The following is an 18,908-nucleotide window of genomic DNA, read 5'->3' as shown; positions in this document are numbered from 1 at the left end:
TGTAAGCTGTAATCTATGGATAGTTTATACATATCATCTATAGATAGTTTTAGAGGTAATTTCTATAATAGATAGCTCTAATCTCTTGACTATAAAAATAGTTTACTATAAATTGGGTCTAACCTCCTCTCTCCCTCGTACCTTTTCTCTTTTCCCTCCTATCCTGTGTGCAGGCTAGCATGGTTTCACCAATCTCAAACAGATTCTGGCCAAATTTTGGCCTTGGGGGCATCGAGCTGGGGCGGCGCCCGGTGTCAGCAGTGCTCGGCGGCTGTGGGGTTGGATCTGACAGGTGGGCTAAGGGCAAAAATGTCCATGAACATGTAAGAAACCATAAAAAGTGGTGAAAATAGTGAAAATGGTACCAAATATAACAATTAGCAGTCCTAATGGTATATTAATCAAGACATGCAGATTGGATGGTAAAATCTAGAAGGTGTGCGAATTGAGTGCTATATTCTCTAAATTCTCAAATAATTTAGAGAATGAATGTGGTGTCGGAAGTAGAGGGGATAGTTTAACTTGTTTTGTAGCACGTAGGATAAATTAGATCAACTAGGATGGTAGCTCGTGTATTCACGTAGGTAGGTATATCATACGCTGTATTTGAGAAACTTATAAGGATTGAATATTAAACATGCTGCACCTGCCAAGCTTCAGAAGTACGTTTTATTTCATAAATTTATTTGTCGTCTTTGCTTATAAGTTTTCTTTGGTATTTGTTACCTTTATACCACATAATATTTAATTCATCTGTATAATCAATTATATTTTCTGCTTCATAATTTAAAATGGAGGTAGACTTATTTTGTTTAGAAAACATGTCTAACAAATTAAGTTCAAATTAAAAGTAAGGTGTTTTTTCTTTTTAAAATGAATGTTTTTTTTTACAAATCTCGAAAAACTATTAGTTAATAATGTACCATCAAGCTAGCACTCCTTTTAATTGGTTCATATTAACGCAATTTGTTATATATATTTACATATGGATCAATAAAGGTAGAGTAGATATACATATTCTGATCTTGCTTCCAGAAGACGTGCACATGTACATACGATATGAGGAGGGGAGGAGTTTTGTTTCCTTTGAGATAGATCCAATGGTTTCACCAATTTGAGTTATCTATATTTATAAACATAATAATGACCCAAAGTAATGTACTTGTTAAATATCTATTTTCTAATTAAATTACTTATTATTATAATATTATTGATTAACCTTATGTGTTGCATTTTTTTTGACATAAAATATAGAGCTTTATTAATGATGGAATAAGGGGTCACATTCTTGGCTCAACAAGTCTAGGATTCTTGCAGGAGCACGCAATCTCCATTCCATACAAGATCTTGAACTCATAGCCATATTAGCAAGTAAATGAGAAACCCTATTAGCCTCTCTCTTTATCTTGTGCACATGCACAGATTGGAAGCATTGCATTGCATTCCTAACTTCATCAGCCGTCGCCGCCCATGACGATCTAAGAGGGATCCTCTCCTTCAGCGCCTTAGCGACTTCAATATTGTCAGTTTCCAAAATCAGGGGCATATATATCCATTCCATCGCCGTTTTGAATCCCTCCAAGCAGGCTAGTGCCTCTGCCTGCACAGCCGAATTACAGAGATGCAGAGTTTTGTGCGCAGACAGCGGAACAAGCCCCCGACAATCTCTGACGATGATCCCTACACTTGATAGCCCTAACTCCTCTAAGAATGCAGCATCCACATTCATTTTCGCAAACCCTTCCGGTGGGCATTGCCTTTTGCAAATTTGTTTCTCCATACTCTGTTCTTCTGCCCGGCTGTCTACAAACATCTTCCTTTTTCATTTGGCATCGTCAAAAATTTGCCAAACTGGTAACATTGTATTCTCATAATTGACAAGGAAAAGCGCTGAGTCATACACTTTGGCTGATCCCGCCCCGTGAATCAAATCATTCCGCAAAAACCAAGCTCTCCAAAGTAGATACATGACATGTGCTTTGTCAGTGCTATTTAGGGATTCTAACAGCACAATCAACCAATCAGGCCTAGACATAACAAACTGCTTTTCATCTGGCAATGACCAGTATTCCCTCAAAGTATCTCTCAGAGCTTTTGATTTGGTACATTCCACCGTTGCATGAAATCCACTCTCTTCTACTTGGCCATAGACAGGGCATGTACCTCTTGCTTCAATCTAACTCTTTCTTTTATTCTCCCAAGTTGGTAATCTATCCTGTGCAAGTTTCCATGCAAAAGCTTTCACCTTCGGTTGTACATCTGCCTTTCATATGTTTTGCCATAACTTCCTCTCCCCATCTGTAGCAGTACTGGAAGAAGTGTTCACAACATTGTTCATACTCCAAGATAGCTTGTAAGCACTCCTCACCGAGAATAACCCTGTTTTTTCAAAGTGCCAAGCAGGGTAGTCGGAAGTTTCATTCGTTGGGATCCTGGTTTTTAAAATTTCCGAGGCATCCTCCTCCTTCACTACTAGCCTGATTAACTGCTCATTCCACTCCTTTGTTCCTGGGATCATCAGCTCACGTACATACGTTAGCCTGTTCTAGGATTTCTTTTTCAAGGGCTCAAGTCTGTTGCCATGCGCTATCCAATGATGTCGCCATATCTTAGTTGTCCGTCCGTCCCCTATCCTCCAAATTAACCCCTTTTTTAGCAGCTCCAATCCATGAACAATCCCTTTCCATGATGGGGACGAAATATGTGGGAAGGAAGTATCGGTTAACGAACCATTTGGGTAGTACTTATGTGTTGCATATTGTTCTATTAAAAGCTATATGTTGTTAAATAGATCGTTAAAGTATCTATAATATTTTTCATATATATGTGTTTTAGTTCTTTTACTTATCAAATATAGCTAGTTTGGGTTTTGAATTATAAATTTTGTTGTAAATAATCTAATGATTAACATGGATAAAGTATTAGCTATACCATTTAGATCGTATAATTGTTTGGAATTTAATTTATCACAAAATATATTTTCATGAAGAGAAGGAGGGGAGGAGGTATGGCATACATACGTGCACCGTAAGTGCACTGGTGCACGTACCCTGTGGGCTTTTTTTTGTTAGCTTTTTCTTATTAAGGTAAATCCAATAGTGGAAAATAGTGGGTCCACAATATTTAAAGTAAATAGATGGTTAGTTCTTTTAGAATTATTAGAAATTCCTCTAATTTATTGGAGCGCCACGTAGCGACATAAGAGTATTTGTAGGAGTCACACGTGGCGGTTTAAGAGCGTTTATAGAAATTTTAATGGTCTTTTAGTATATAATAGATAGATAGATAGACAGACTTGAGATGATGAATCCTTTTTCCCTATAAGAAGTACATTTGTGATCGATTTGAGCAATGAGCAACATGAGTTTAAGTAAAAATTAAATTTGAAAATATACTATTTATTTTTTTCTTAGAAATATTCTTAATGCAATTTGTTTTGGCACAAATATACCACCGGTATCATTGAAACGTTGCGCGAAACTGACGTGGCGTTATGACGTGGGCGGTCTCGCAAGACGAAAGCGCGAGGAGCGGTCTCGCATGGTGAGCGTGCGAGAGTGTTTTGGAAATTACATTATTAGCTAATTAATTAAGCGTCAAACATGCATCAGCCCAGGCCCACCCAACCCACGTCCCGTCATCCCACTCCAACCGTTGTCGGAGTAAACGATTTACTCCAATCACACTCCTCTACCACCCACCTTTATTCGAGTAAACTATTTACTTCGACAACAAAAACAACATCCCTGCTTTAAATCCCACGCCACGTCCTGCATCATGCTCCCACCATTATCGGAGTAAATAATTTACTTCGATAAAAACATTTTGGTATATATTCTCTTTTTCCCGTACCCAACCAACCATTCTCGCTCCCACTTCATCTTTTTCCCTTTTTTACGAATCTGAATCGATCCACCATCCCAGCTCCCAGATCGGCGGCCTGTGGCGCGGGAGGTGACGCGGCGGCGGCACGGGCGCGGTGTGGTGGGCTGCAGCAGGAGGCCGGCGAGGGCACAGAGTAGCCAGCGATGAGCGACGACCACAGAGCGGGGTGGGTCGTGGGGACCTAGCGACGGCCGGATCCACCCTCTCCCGGCCAAATCCGGCGCCCTGGCGGCTCTTCTGCCATGGTTGAGAAGGGGAGCAGACGGCGGCACGTGCGACGAAGAGGAGCAAGGCTAGGGAGATGGTGTGGTGGTGTGCGGCTGTGGAGACTGCGCGACACACGGCTGTGGAGGTGCCGGTCAGCGAGGCTTGGGCCAGCCGGACGACGGTGAGGCGACGGCCACGGTAGACCGGCGCTAGAGGTGACAGCGGCGGCGGCGGCATTGAAGGAGGACCAGGCGTTATCGGCAGCGACATCGAGTTCCTCTTCCCTGCGGCAACGTTGGCCGAGTGCGTTCCTCGTCCCGGCGGTGGCCGCCTAGCGTGTCCGGTGATGCCGAGGTGAATCTGGTGACTCACCTCACGCATCTCCTGGTGGTTTCGATCTTCCACCGCTGTGGCCTCTCCGACGGGCCCAGAAGCACCAGCAACCACGCTGCTCCATCGGCCTCCTCTTCTATTTCCTCCTGACTACTAGCCAACTGCCCTGCTTTGCTTGTTTTTTTTTTTTGTAAAACTTTTATTCACGTGGTACATATGATTCAATGTAGCATCGATCCGGAGTATATAAAAAGATTATTATCTATGTATTATTTTGTTGTAAAAAAATTACTACCTAGTTTTGGCCCTAGGAAACCCAAGTACAGAGTAAATGCCAATTCAGAAGCAAAACGAAGTACATCAATACATATTTCATGTGGGAATAATTCCTTTACCACATGTTAAAAGATAAGCTAACCGAAGTACACCAATACAGATTATCACGAGGGAGTAATTCCTTTACTACCTGTTCAAAAATAGTTTTTGATCTAATCGAAGTACACTAATACAAAGAGTAATTCCTTTACTACATGTTCAGAAGTAATTTCTTCATGAAGCAGCAGTCTGACAATAGTAAATGGTTTACTCTTTTTTTCTAATAGGTACTGGTTTCCTACTAGTAATGGGAACGGTTTGGAGAGAGATACGAGAGAGGGCCAACAGAAAAAATGAGAATTGTCGTGGGAACAGGAGGGCCCAATAGAAATATGTGAAGAAGGGAAGAGGAACGAAAAACGCGGAAAAGGAACGGACATAGGAGGCGTGACGTGCGGTGCTCGGAACAATATTCCGCGTGTAAGAGCGCGGAATAGCGCTACCGCTAATTAATAATTATTGATTAATTAACTAATTAGAAAATAATTAATTAACCTAATCAAGATAATTAATCACTTATTAGTGGCAAGGTGTGCATGCTGTCGGTCTCGCTGGTTGAGCAAGCTAGACTGACCGCTCGGTCTCCCAGCTATTTACACAAATAAGATTAAATCCCCGATATTCCTGAGAAAAAGAAAAATAAATAATATATTTTCAATTTTTTTCTCCAACAACTACTCAACCACTAAGGGAGGAAGGCTACTTGACTTGAGAATCTGAACAAGGCTCCATTCTTCCATATCTACTTGCCCCCTGGGTACGTTGATTTAGAAAGGTGATGACTTCCATATTTGCTTAATTGACTTGAGAATCTCATGTTTCGAGTCTCGACTCCAACCTTGTTTGGATTAGACCAGAGAACTAATCATGTAAGTGTTCCATCCATGTTGCTTTCACTTATCTTACGATCGTTGAATTTTTTTTTTTTCCAAGTCCAATGTGCAACTAAATGTGGTACGGTAGTAAGCACTGTACCATATAGACTTACAAGCTGATCATGGACAGTAGCAGTCAACACTGTCCAGTATAAGAACAACACAGACCAACCTTAGCTTGTGCAAAGCCCTCTACTCTACCCAAGCCATGGATCCCTTATCTCCCCTAAATTTGGTCCTGCCATTAGCTATACTACTGTCCTCACTCCTTGCCCCTCCTGCCATTGCCATGCCATCCATCGAAGAGCAAGCTGGAGCGCTGATCGCCTGGAAGGCCACCCTGCAAACCCATGAACCCCTGCAGTCCTGGGATCGCAAGGCATGGCCATGCCACAGCTGGCGTGGCATTGGGTGCGGTGCTCGACAAGGGAAATTGGTGATCACCAAGATTTCTCTGCGTGGAATGAGGCTGAGAGGCTCACTTGAGGTCCTCAACTTCTCTGCACTGACGATGCTGACAAGCGTCGATCTCTCACACAATAAGCTTACGGGGAGGATCCCTTGGAGTGGTGCGTCCCTCAAAGAGCTCAGATCCCTGCTCCTGCAGAACGATCAATATCAATATGTTAACAGAGCTCAAGTCCTTGAATCTTTCAGATAATAACCTCTCTGGATATATTCCTGAGCAGATTGGAAATTTGGTGAAGTTGAGGTCCATGAAACTTAATTCCAATAGATTATTAGGTACCATTCCAAATAATTTAGGGAACCTGACTAAATTCACTACCTTATACCTCTATATAATACACTTTCTGGATGCATTCCTCAAGAAGTTGGGAACTTAGCGATCTTAGAAGACTTGAGGCTTGGCATAAACAAACTTTCAAGTTCCATTTCAAACAGTATTGGGAACTTGGCTAAGCTCTCTGTGTTGATTCTTTGGGGCAATCAACTTTCCGGGCACATTCCAAACAACTTAGGGAATTTGACTAAACTCTCGCTCTTGGATCTTTGTCACAACCAACTTTCTGGGCACATTCCTCAAGAACTAGGTTACCTGGTGAACTTAAAGGGCCTAAGGCTTTGTGACAACATGCTCTCAGGTTCCATTCCAAACAACTTAGAGAATTTGACTAAACTCACTGTCTTATCACTTTATAAAAACCAACTTTCTGGACACATTCCTCAAGAACTAGGTTACCTTGTGAACTTAAAGAACTTATCGCTTTATTCAAACAACCTCATAGGTTTGATCCCGAGTAGCTTAGGGAATCTGTCTAAACTCTCCCACTTGTTTCTTTGGCACAATCAACTTTCTGGGCATATTTCTCAAGAACTAGGTAAGCTTGTGAATTTAGAGAATTTAGATCTTTCCAAAAACATGCTCATTGGTTCCATTCCAAACAGCTTAGGGAATTTGACTAAACTCTCCAACTTGTTGCTTTGGAGCAATAAACTTTCTGGACACATTCCTAAAGAACTAGGTAACCTGGTGAACCTAAATAACTTATCACTTGCTGATAACAATCTCACAGGTTCCATCCCGAACAGTTTAGGGAATTTGAATAAACTCTATTCCATAAATCTTGTATCTAACCAACTTTCTGGATTTATTCCTCAAGAACTTGGCAACTTAGTGAATCTAGAGTTTTTGGAAATCAGTCTTAATAATCTCTCTGGTGAGTTACCATCAGGACTATGCGCAGCAAGTCGGCTACAAAATTTCACTGCTGATCACAACAGCCTTGTTGGACCATTGCCAACAAGCTTACTAAACTGCAAAACCCTAGTTAGAGTTCGTCTTGAGCGAAATCAACTTGAAGGAGATATCTCCGAGTTGGGCCTTCATCCAAACCTTGTCTATATTGACATGAGCTCAAATAAACTGTTTGGACAATTATCTCCTCGGTGGGGTGAGTGCACCAAACTTACCTCTCTACATGTATCAAACAATCGCATAACCGGAGTCCTACCGTCAAGCTTGGGGAAATTGTCTTGGTTAGGGAGTTTTGATATTTCATCAAATAAAATTGAAGGGCACATTCCACCAGAAATTGGTAGTATGGTGTCTCTATTCAATTTGAGCCTCGCGAACAACTTGCTCCATGGAAACATACCAGAGGAACTAGGTTCTCTACAGAATCTCGAGTATTTGGATTTATCATTGAACAACCTAAGCGGACCAATACAGGGATCAATTGAGAACTGTTTGAAACTTCAATCACTAAGGCTGGGACATAATCACCTCGGAGGAAGCATACCTATTAAACTAGGGATGCTGACATACCTTCAAGAATTGTTGGATTTAAGTGACAATTCATTTGCCGGGATCATACCAAGTCAGCTGAGTGGTTTGAACATGCTTGAAGCCCTCAATCTTTCACACAACACATTAAATGGAAGCATACCACCATCATTTAAGGGTATGATCAGCCTCTCATCCATGGATGTGTCTTACAATAATTTGGAAGGGCCAGTGCCACACATTAAGTTCTTGGAAGAAGCTCCAGTTGAGTGGTTCGTGCATAATAAACACTTGTGTGGTACAGTCAAAGCTTTACCACCTTGCAACCTTATTCAGAAAGGTGGCAAAGGAAAGAAATTCGGACCCATTTTACTTGGTGTTGCTGCTGCTGCTGGCATATCTGTTCTGTTCATCACAGCACTTGTGACATGGCAACGCAGAAAGATGAAATCTGAGGAGCAAAGTGAAAATGGAGCTGGAAACACAAAAGTGTTTTCAGTCTGGAACTTTGATGGAGGAGATGTGTACAAGCAGATTTTTGAAGCCACAGAGAATTTCAATGGAACTCATTGCATTGGTATGGGAGGAAACGGATCTGTCTACAGAGCTCAATTGCCAACAGGCGAGATATTTGCAGTAAAGAAAATTCATATGACGGAAGATGACGAGCTAATATTTAAGCGGGAAGTAGATGCTTTGATGAGTATTCGGCATCGAAATATTGTGAAACTCTTTGGGTACTGTTCTGCAGTTCACGTCAAATTTCTTGTCTATGAATACATGGATAGAGGAAGCTTGTCAAGATATTTGGAGAACCATAACACTGCAATTGAGTTGGATTGGATGCGAAGGATAAATATTGTAAAGGATGTTGATAATGCTTTGTCTTACATACATCATGATTGCTTTGCACCCATAGTCCATCGAGATATAACAAGCAACAACATTTTGCTTGATCTGGAATTCAGAGCTTGCATATCTGATTTTGGTATCGCCAAAATTCTAGATGTAGAGGCATCGAACTGCACAAAGCTTGCTGGGACAAAAGGTTATCTTGCTCCAGGTAAAATTTTATAATGTATCAGTTACTTTATCCTCTCGTATTTTTTGTTAACATTTTAACAAGTATTTGAGCTAACAGCTTAGGCATTCATCTCATTAGTATTTTCTGATAATAGTTATTATAGTCAACCTCGCAAAGATGCATCTTAGATTGTACAAAATAGAATAGAATTCCTTCTATACAAATTTATTGAAACAAGGTCTTAATATTGATGTGGCAGAGCTAGCATATACAACAAGGGTGACGGAGAAGTGCGATGTTTACAGCTTCGGAGTGCTCGTCTTTGAGCTGTTCATGGGGTGTCATCCTGGTGATTTCCTGTTGTCCCTCTCCATGGCCAAGGAAAGTACAACCCTGAGGGCTCCTTTGGATGCAGGGGGAGGAAACCCCCGGCAAAAAGTCCCGTACAGGGATTTTCCCTGGCACCAACCGATCCCCCTCCACCTCCAGGGGAATCACTTTTGTTAGGGGAATTTTTTCTGCTACCATTTGGGAGTAGGGGGAGGGGGTTGATGGGGGAAGGGGATTTAGAGAGGCAAAGTGCTAAACAGTGTTCAACAACAAAACTAAAAAAAATCATAGAAAACTAAAAAAATCAGGAAAAAAAGAGAAAATTACGAAAAATGACAGATAAATTGAAAAAGGCCTACGGGAAGTCCATAAAAATTGCAAAAAATATAAAAATGTCATTAAAAATATGGAAAATATCATTAAAAATAATATAAACCAATATACTAGCATCATGATGGTACATTTAATTGAAGAATGTAGTAAATTCAGCAAAAGTCAAATTGGTGTTAAACATCGACAACATTCGACCAAGTTTATCTCAACCAATACAATCCACATAGATAATTCAAATGACAATGCTTCTTATGAAAATACAAGAATTCTTAGAACTACAACTCTTCAATCTGCAAAGTGGTATATCGTGAAAAAAATTCATTTCCATTACACAACTGCACTACAATCAGACTGGCCCCCAAAACAACCCAACAGAAAATTGTATCCTTGTGACTGGTGACGCTTTTACAGGATCCATGAAACTTAACTGCTGCTTCCTTTGGTGCAGAAAGCTGCAGAAATATAACAATTTAAGCATACATCTACCCACTCTATATTATCAAAATAAACATGTTTTAGAACATTCCTTTGTTCTTTCTGGAAAAAAAAAGGTTTTGATGAGTACAACAATGACCACAGGAAATTTGCACATAACAGATCAGACTTCAGAGTTCATCTGAACAACCAAAATTGTTATTGCTAGGAATTTCTAGAGTCCAAATCAATCTAGACGAGTGCCCTGCACAAGAAACTGCAAAGTAAATGCATCAAGATGAAAAGATGCTCATGGTTGCTCTAGGTTATAACATTAATGTCAGCAAGAAGACATAACAGAGTCATATTCTTGAACACAACAAAATCATAGCATGTCGGTTTTGCAACATCAAACAATCTTAATTAGCATGGCAGAGGAAAACTGAAAATCTCTTCCTTAGTTAAACTAATGAAGGCATGATCCTATTTTAAAATCATAATGTGTTTCATGGTATATATTTTTCCTGGCTTTCTCCTAGGCTCTCTTGCTGCAGCTGTACAAGTGCAAAGTAAATCCACGAGTATGCAAGTTTCACATAATATGCAAATAAAAATGCCAAGTATGGAAAAGTTAACAGGAGGATGCGTTACTAGACATCAACCCTGTCATTTGGGCAAGAATAAAAATTATATTTTCAGTGGTTGGTCAGTCTTCAGACCACAACATAAAAACTCAAGGAGAGATACAGAACACAGCCTAGCAGGAGATATCATAGAACACAACTGCTGTTTAGGTGCAAACTGATCAGATAGATTAAAGCCTCATGCTACTACAGTTTCATAAAAACTCAAGGAGCGTTATAAAACACAACACTGCAGCTAGGTATTTACATTGCAATGGGCCAAAGCAATCAAGTATACATGAAGCAAAGCTTTCAAATTAAATTGCAGGGCCATCAGACATACAACTAGTGACAGACTAAAAACTGGATCTGGGATTTGGGGAGTGGAGATCATGTGAACACATGACTAAAAACTAAAACCAAGAACAGCATCTTGAACCCTAGCACCTGCGTATATCCATCCCTCCACCGATTCAACGCTCAAGAACAACATAAATCTACCGGGACAACACGGAACCAAGCTTACAGCAGAGAAGAAACTACCGGAGCAAGAATTCTTTGCGCCCGAACAGATCGGGCTCAATATGGTTAGAAAATTAAGAAACAAACCAAATCAAGAAACAACCATATATACACCAAGCCGGTGCGTCGTGCCGCCTTGGATCTTCCCCCTGTCCCCAGCTATGCGCCCGCGCTGCCGGCGCGTCGCCTCGCCGTCGTTGCCCAGGCTGCCGCTGCACCACCTGCCCTTCGGTGCCTGCGATGCGAGTGCTGAGACTAGAGAGCTAGAGGAGGCGGAAACCCTAGACGAGGAGGAGAGCAGGAACCCTAGTAGGAGGAGGGGGGAGAGGAGAAGGGCTTACCCTTCTCGCCGGAGGAGGAGTCCCGCGGTGGCATCGCCCGCTCTTGCGTGAGAGAGAAGCGGCGGAGGATCACGCGAGAGGAAATATTCCCGACCTCCGGAGGTCGGGGTCCTTTCCCTGGGGTTTCCCCGTGGATTGGGCCGAAAAATCCCTGCCTCATGGGCTTCCAAATGGACATGAAATAAACCCCGTGGCAATTTCCCCCGCGGGCCTTTCTCCCAGGGAATGGGTCGGGATCCCGGTGGGATCCCGGGCTGCCAAAGGAGCCCTGAAGGATTTGTTGGACGCCCGGCTCCCACTTCCTGAAACTGAGACAACAAGTGAAATATTCAGAGTGATCATGGCTGCTGTCCAGTGCTTGGACCCCAACCCATTACATCGTCCAACAATGCTGCATGTAACTAGGATGTTCTCTACAGCTGAAGTACATGGCAATCGTGACCATCTACATGCTGATATAATCATCCCTGTGTTCTACCAGTGAATGTTGTCAGAAAATTGATTTTCCTCCTGTTGCTCAGAGTTTTTTCCCCCAAAAGAATGTGGCAATTCACACCATAGGTAGGCCATAATTGGGGCATTCTATTGCACCTGTTGATCTTCACCTGTAGAATGTCAACTTGTCAAGTACTATAAAGCATCACCTGTATGATGATTTGTGTTCTCTCTACTTTGTTCGTGTTACTTGCGTGGTTGTCAAACATATTTGCATTTTGTACACGATCCTAGTACGTATTGCTAGTGATATTCTTGTAGTTACTACGCTACCATGTTTCTCTGTTTGATCATTCTGCTTGGTTATAAATTGTAATATGAATCTCTAAGATTTATGATGGATGGTATACATGGCCATCTTCTTCTCTGACCACATGGCAATTTCCAGCTACTGAAAGTGGAGGGTTCTTGTTCTCCAATTTTATTGCACTATAGTTGTCTGTTTAGTTTCAAAGATTTCATATGCATCTTTTGTCATTACTATCCTGGTGATCAGTATGTTTCAGTTTGAAACGGTTTGAGTTGTACCATTTTTGAATTTGTTCATGAGATAATTTGAAACTGGATGAACAGAACGGAGACTGATAAATTTCAGAATTTTCAGGTATCTCAGAGCTTCAGTTGAGCGAAAGCGTAATCTCCCGTTTCCGCCTCCGCGCCTCGTGCGATGAGTGTCCCGCTTCTCCCACGCTCACCTCCACTTCCGACCGTTGCCGCCGCCGCCGCCGCCGGCGGGATGCCACCTCGCCGCCGCCGCGTCCGGCCGCCGCTCCCACCCTCCCCTCCCCTCCTCTCTTCCACCACCGCAACACCACCGCCAACCCCGCCCGTGGGCACCCCCAAATCCGAGGCCGCCGACCGCCGCGCTCCTCCCGCCCGCCGCCGCCTCCCCCTCGTCTCCACCGCCGCCGTCGAGGAGGAGGACGGAGAGTGGCACCCCCTGCCGCTCTCCGCCGCCGACCTGTCCCTCCCGCTCACCCTCCCCACGGGGCAGACCTTCCTGTGGCGCCGCACGTCTCTCTCCCCGCTCCGCTTCACCGGCGCCGTGGGGCCTCACCTCGTCTCCCTCTCCCACCTCCCGTCCTCCGACGGCCGCCTCGCCTTCCTCCTCCACAACAACGGCGGCTCCTCCTCCTCCTCCGTCCCCGCGGCGGCCCGCGCCGCGCTCTCCGACTACCTCAACGCCGCCGTGCCGCTCGCCGACCTCTGGCGCCGGTTCGCCGCCGCGGACGCGCGGTTCGCGGAGGTCGCCGCGCGGCTCGGGGGCGGCGGCGCCCGGGTGCTCAGGCAGGACCCCGTCGAGTGCGTGTTCCAGTTCCTCTGCTCCTCCAACAACAACATCGCGCGGATCGAGAAGATGGTGTGGGCGCTGGCCGGCTACGGGGAGCGGCTCGGCGAGGTTGGAGGATACCAATTCCACCAATTCCCCACGATCGAGCGGCTCACGCGCGTGTCGGAGCAAGAGCTCCGGGATGCCGGGTTCGGGTACAGGTCAGTTCACAAAGGATTTTCATCTATAGTCATTGTTACTTATGTTGGAGTAGTATTGGTTGAAGCATCTATAGGTTCATTTTAATGCTTACTTTGTATTTTCCAATTAACCCATTTGGCATTGGTAGGATCTAGAACTTGTGTTAATTATAATTCAGACATAATGGGTGACTAAATTCGCGTGCTATATCAATGTGCTGATAATAGCAGAGCTCGTAGACGATAAAACGATGATCCTACCGCTACTGTTTATACGATGAATATGTAGAGAATCTCAACTTCACATTTGTGTGGTGAGGTTTCAGCTTTGGGAAAATAACATTTTGAATCAGGCGTAACACTTGTTTGGATTGCTTGAATCATAACTCAGTTCTATCATATTGTGTATACTACATTTGATTTGAGATACTAGTCAATAGCACACTGATTTGAGCAAATGCTGTGTTCTAATAAATGAACAGGGCAAAGTACATCGTCGGCACTGCTAAAATATTACAGGCCAAGCCTGGTGGAGGCGAGAAATGGCTTGCCTCATTGCGTACAAGGGAACTCCCGGAGGTGATTGAGGCTCTTTGCACCCTTCCAGGTGTTGGGCCAAAAGTTGCAGCCTGTGTTGCTTTGTTCTCACTCGATCAGAACCATGCTATTCCTGTTGACACACATGTCTGGAAGGTATGAAAATGAGTACTGCTACACATAATAAAATTTTCTTACAAAACTCTTATACTAACAAATGTCTCAACCGTTTGATTTAACTAGATGGAAGTTGCAACAAATCTAGATTTACTCACGGCTTACCACATTAGAGTTTGTAAGAATTTTGTAAGAAAATTTTAGTATGCATAGACTTTTCCATGAAAAATTGTTGATAAAATTAATTAATTCACATCCATATCAGTTCCCTCACTATCATTTTACACATTCTTACTATTTGAATGGGGACCTGTTTTGCACATTCTACCCTGATCATATTTACTTCCAATTTTTGTTGAACCATAAGCTCTGCATAACAAGGTTTGCCCTTTTTCCTTTTTTTTTAGTTGGGTGAGGGTGGGACTTTCATCATTTGAATGGGAAATAGTATTCAATGTATTCACAATTGACTTCACTCTCTAGACATAAAAACAATTAAAGTTGATGGGAAGTCTTGTGAAGGAGGTTTTTTCACATGAGTTTTATATGACCTACAAACAATTGTATTTTGTTTTTAAGCCCTGCCTATATGGATTTAATGCAGGTTGCTACACAATATCTGATGCCGGAGCTAGCTGGCAAGAGCTTAACCCCAAAACTTAGTGTTGCTGTTGCCGATGCATTTGTTGCTAAATTTGGGAACTATGCTGGTTGGGCACAGAATGTTCTCTTTATTGGCCAGCTGTCTGCTCAAAAACTCATGGTTGCTGAAACTACAAACACTTCCACGAAACCTACTAAAAGGAAGCGTAGTGGAAACAATGTCAAAACATGACAAGAAATATCACATGTAGAGAAAATGCCAAGGTTGACTTTACACGCGGTTTTGTTTCAGTAACCATAACATGTTTGACATTCACTAACTAAAGTTGTGTTATTTATTGCAGGGATATCAAATTATTTAACCAGTTTGCACTACATTCTGCTCTACGTTACATCGAGTAAAATATTTGATTTGACGATGGATCATTAACATATATGGTCCTGGGATTTCTATAATCTCAGTGGCACAAAGTTCTGATAAATGTTTCCACATTTCAGAATTGTTCTTAGAACACAATGGCAACTCTCGTGGTAGTAGGATCCAATTCAAGGTATATTGAATATTGATTACATTAAAAATGCTTGTTAGCAACTTCTGGGTTATAGCCTTAGCAACTTCTGGGTTATGGCCTAGTGACATAGGAATGTCGAGTCATTTATTCTGACTTTTTTGAAACATTGATAGCTTTTTTCCTGAGACTTTGTTGACTTGGCCTGCTTGTCAAAGATATTGTTCAAAATCTTCAATTTTAATTTTGTCTTGTTATATGCATGAATGCTCACTGATTTTGACATAGCAAAGTTTAAAGTTGTTGGCAACAAATTAGTGATCTCATCTGTATAATTGCCAATAAATAGATATTGTTATGTTGCACGAGACATGCTTGGTAGATGTTGTATCCCTATAATGGTGCTGTCGTGTAGCTAAGGCTGTTGGCATGAGAATAAATCACACTGGCCCTGTGTGGTGTGGATTGGAATTGTTTTCATTTTTTTTTTATAAACTTATAGAAGTTGCCTCTTTTGTGGGCTTGATGTTAAGAGTCTCAAGGGCACATCTGTTGAATGCAGTAAATATTTTCTTTATTATTTTAGTCTCACACTAAATATTACTTCCTCCATCCCAAATTGATCATCCTATAATGTTTGTGCACCAAGACCAAGGGTAATTTAAACCGTATCGATCAAAACGCCATGCACAATATGCACATATTCTCCCACAATGAATGTATCAATTAAAACACAATGCACAATTACACCCTTTAGCATGCACACATTCTCCCTTGCCGTAATAATTGTACTCCAATGAAATTCGTGCCCGTGCGGTTATATGATCAATTTTGAAATTTTAGTTTTCATTATATGATGATCAATTTGGGAAGGAGGGAGTAGTATTTTGCATTGCGCTTACTGTCTTCATTTATATAAAACGGCTTGCATGGCCTGTTTACAAAGCGATTATAAACCAAAGATTGGTTATTGATGCAAATGAAAATAAGTTTCTGAAACAATTTAGGTAACACTACTCAAGAGTTGAGAGCAATGTAAATTCAAATGAAGGATTTTGAAAAGCAGTGATAGGATCTGAATAATTTTTCAATTTCACTGGATTCTTTTATAATAATCAAGAATTTATCAATTTCAGTTTATTTTCTTCCTAGCATCTACAACACAACAGTTCTTTTTTCTTAACTTCTTTTTAACATCATGTAGCTTGGTGTTCCATACCTTTATGATGCTTTGGTGGTTAGTACCTTACCACGAGGCGTTCAAATGCCGAGTAGGTACGGACTGCTGTGGGCACATCCACGATAGAGGAGCACATTCAGAAAACTGGTATTTTGTTGAGAAGCTGATAAAAAAAAAAAAGTTCAAGTTGTTCTTTAGCGCTCATATCTGTTTCATTTTTTTGTGGTTTGCAGGCTGTGATTTCGTATTCTATCCTGTACCAGCTACCTACCATGGTTTTGAGAAGTGCCCAAATTTAATTCTTGCCGACAGACTTTCTGGTCTCTAGGTTGTTTTGCATTGGAAGATTATTATGGTAAATGAGTCACCTGAACATTGCAGGATGTCTTACCATTGTTAGAACTCATCCCTAAGCTATTAATTTGTGCGCTGTTTATTTGAATTAACCATCTGCTTATATCAAAGGGAAATAGCAGGAATCCCCTATGAGTTCATCCCTTTTCTACCAGCACCATTTCTCTCTTGTTTTTAAAGTTATTTTAACTAGTAATATGCACGTGCTAACGCTACGACTATATTGATGTCAAAAGATAATACATGTTTTGACAACTAAGCATAGAATAATGTAAAATCAACAAACTTTAGAAAACTTTAATATGTGGCGAGGAAGGTAAGTACGTGTTGTTTTTAAAGTTATTTTAACTAGTAATATACACGTGCTAACGCTACGACTATATTGATGTCAAAAGATAATACATGTTTTGACAACTAAGCATAGAATAATGTAAAATCAACAAACTTTAGAAAACTTTAATATGTGGCGAGGAAGGTAAGTACGTGTTGTTTTTAAAGTTATTTTAACTCGTAATATACACGTGCTAACGCTATGACTATATTGATGTCAAAAGATAATACATGTTTTGACAACTAAGCATAGAATAATGTAAAATCAACAAACTTTAGAAAACTTTAATATGTGGCGAGGAAGGTAAGTACGTGTTGTTTTTAAAGTTATTTTAACTAGTAATATACACGTGCTAACGCTACGACTATATTGATGTCAAAAGATAATACATGTTTTGACAACTAAGCATAGAATAATGTAAAATCAACAAACTTTAGAAAACTTTAATATGTGGCGAGGAAGATAAGTACGTGTTTTTTTCTCATTTTGATTTGGAGTGTTTAATTTATCCAAATTCTCTATAGTGTTTATACTGAGTGATCAATTTATCCAAGTTCTCTATAGTGTTTAGTGTTTAATTTAAGTTCCAAACGACCATGAAACCTTATATTACGTAGGTGGTGTTTGGATCCAGGGACTTAACTTTAGTCCCTGTATTTAGACACTAATTTAGAGTATTAAATATAGACTAATTACATAAATGAAAGCTAATTCGCGAGACAAATTTTTTAAGCCTAATTAATCCATAATTAGAGAATGTTTACTGTAGCATCACATAGGCTAATCATGGATTAATTAGGCTTAATAGATTCGTCTCGCGAATTAGTCCAAGATTATGGATGTGTTTTATTAATAATCTATGTTTAATATTTATAATTAATATCCAAACATCCGATGTGATAGGGACTTAAAAGTTTTAGTCCCATCTAAACAGGGTCTTAGGCCGTGTTCTTCCCCCTTCTTTCTCAACTCACTTCTCTCGTTTTTCGTGCGCACGCTTCCCAAGCTATTAAACGATTAGTTTTTTCAAAAAAATTTTATACGAAAGTTGTTTAAAAAAAGTCATATTAATCCATTTTCGAAAAAGGCTAATACTTAATTAATCAAGCGCTAACGAATCATTCTGTTTTGCAGGTTGGAGGGATTAGTTCCCTAACACAGCCTTATATGACATAAATACACGCTACGGTTTATGTCTGAAGACCTCAAACTTGTGCAGAGAGTTATACATACATTTGCATATATATACAATTCGAAAGTGAATGCTAAAGCAGATTGCTTGTTTTCAGTAGGGGTCTAAGTAATACCAGCGTAACAAATAGATAAATGTTTCCTCACAAAATAGTACACAAGTGATACTATTTTACAGTACATCGAGAAATCAGGGAATACTTTTATAGTAAAATAATCCACGATCCTCATTGGCAAGACAGGGAATGAAGAGGTTCCCATTATCTGACATATAATCTAAGTATAACAAATACAGCTAATCAAGGCCTTAGGCAGTGTGCATCAAAAACAACAAGAACAAAGATGAATGATTGATGCTAGAGCTCACAATGGCAAAAGTAGTTGGGTTGTTAATAGCCATCAGAAAGGACAATACATATAGCTTAATCTCATCACATCAGTCAGAAACAAACCATGAATTACTCAAAGCCCTTGTGCAATATTCCCATCATCACAGCGTAACAACATGGAGCATCCTCTTATTTTGGAAGGTCAGTTACCTTCCTGTCCTTGAAGGTTTAAGGTTTTCAGAGGCCATTGAATGCAGCTTGAGGTGCCCGTTAAGACATTAGGGC

At 41.0% G+C, this 18,908-nt stretch overlaps 2 protein-coding genes across 4 annotated transcripts; both read left to right on the top strand.

Moving 5' to 3' along the window:
- Positions 1 to 5,883: 5,883 nt before the first annotated feature.
- On the top strand, positions 5,884 to 11,991 carry LOC127762579 (probable leucine-rich repeat receptor-like protein kinase At1g35710). The gene is made up of 6 exons (XM_052287072.1): positions 5,884 to 6,283; positions 6,333 to 6,411; positions 6,483 to 7,464; positions 8,020 to 8,983; positions 9,204 to 9,329; positions 11,774 to 11,991. Exons 1-6 carry the CDS (start codon positions 5,884 to 5,886, stop codon positions 11,989 to 11,991), a joined length of 2,769 nt encoding a protein of 922 aa, XP_052143032.1.
- A 643-nt stretch (positions 11,992 to 12,634) lies between these two features.
- LOC127761498 (N-glycosylase/DNA lyase OGG1) lies at positions 12,635 to 16,860 on the top strand. 3 transcript variants are annotated; one of them, XM_052285800.1, is made up of 7 exons: positions 12,635 to 13,493; positions 13,955 to 14,165; positions 14,731 to 14,993; positions 15,074 to 15,127; positions 15,228 to 15,280; positions 16,443 to 16,565; positions 16,652 to 16,860. In XM_052285800.1, the coding sequence occupies exons 1-3, from the start codon at positions 12,670 to 12,672 to the stop codon at positions 14,959 to 14,961; spliced, it is 1,266 nt and encodes a 421-aa protein (XP_052141760.1). In that variant the 5' UTR covers positions 12,635 to 12,669; the 3' UTR covers positions 14,962 to 14,993; positions 15,074 to 15,127; positions 15,228 to 15,280; positions 16,443 to 16,565; positions 16,652 to 16,860. The 3 variants fall into 3 exon arrangements, with proteins under 3 accessions (XP_052141760.1, XP_052141761.1, XP_052141759.1); XM_052285801.1 differs by having other exon boundaries at positions 15,074 to 15,280; positions 16,443 to 16,513; XM_052285799.1 differs by having other exon boundaries at positions 15,074 to 15,280.
- The last annotated feature ends 2,048 nt before the right edge of the window (positions 16,861 to 18,908 follow it).

Source organism: Oryza glaberrima, chromosome 2 (genome assembly GCF_000147395.1).
Source record: "Oryza glaberrima chromosome 2, OglaRS2, whole genome shotgun sequence".
Taxonomy (NCBI): domain Eukaryota; kingdom Viridiplantae; phylum Streptophyta; class Magnoliopsida; order Poales; family Poaceae; genus Oryza; species Oryza glaberrima.
This window is presented reverse-complemented; position numbering and strand designations above follow the sequence as displayed.

What these genes read in the sequence shown, in the direction of transcription:
- LOC127762579 (XM_052287072.1), top strand. Translation starts at nt 5,884, where the DNA reads ATGGATCCCTTATCTCCCCTAAATTTGGTCCTGCCATTAGCTATACTA. An exon ending in CAGATCCCTGCTCCTGCAGA is followed by an intron (nt 6,284 to 6,332) that starts ACGATCAATATC and finishes TGAATCTTTCAG; the next exon opens with ATAATAACCTCTCTGGATAT. An exon ending in CCTCTCCATGGCCAAGGAAA is followed by an intron (nt 9,330 to 11,773) that starts GTACAACCCTGA and finishes CTGCCAAAGGAG; the next exon opens with CCCTGAAGGATTTGTTGGAC.
- LOC127761498 (XM_052285800.1), top strand. Translation starts at nt 12,670, where the DNA reads ATGAGTGTCCCGCTTCTCCCACGCTCACCTCCACTTCCGACCGTTGCC. An exon ending in GATGCCGGGTTCGGGTACAG is followed by an intron (nt 13,494 to 13,954) that starts GTCAGTTCACAA and finishes ATAAATGAACAG; the next exon opens with GGCAAAGTACATCGTCGGCA. An exon ending in TTGACACACATGTCTGGAAG is followed by an intron (nt 14,166 to 14,730) that starts GTATGAAAATGA and finishes GATTTAATGCAG; the next exon opens with GTTGCTACACAATATCTGAT.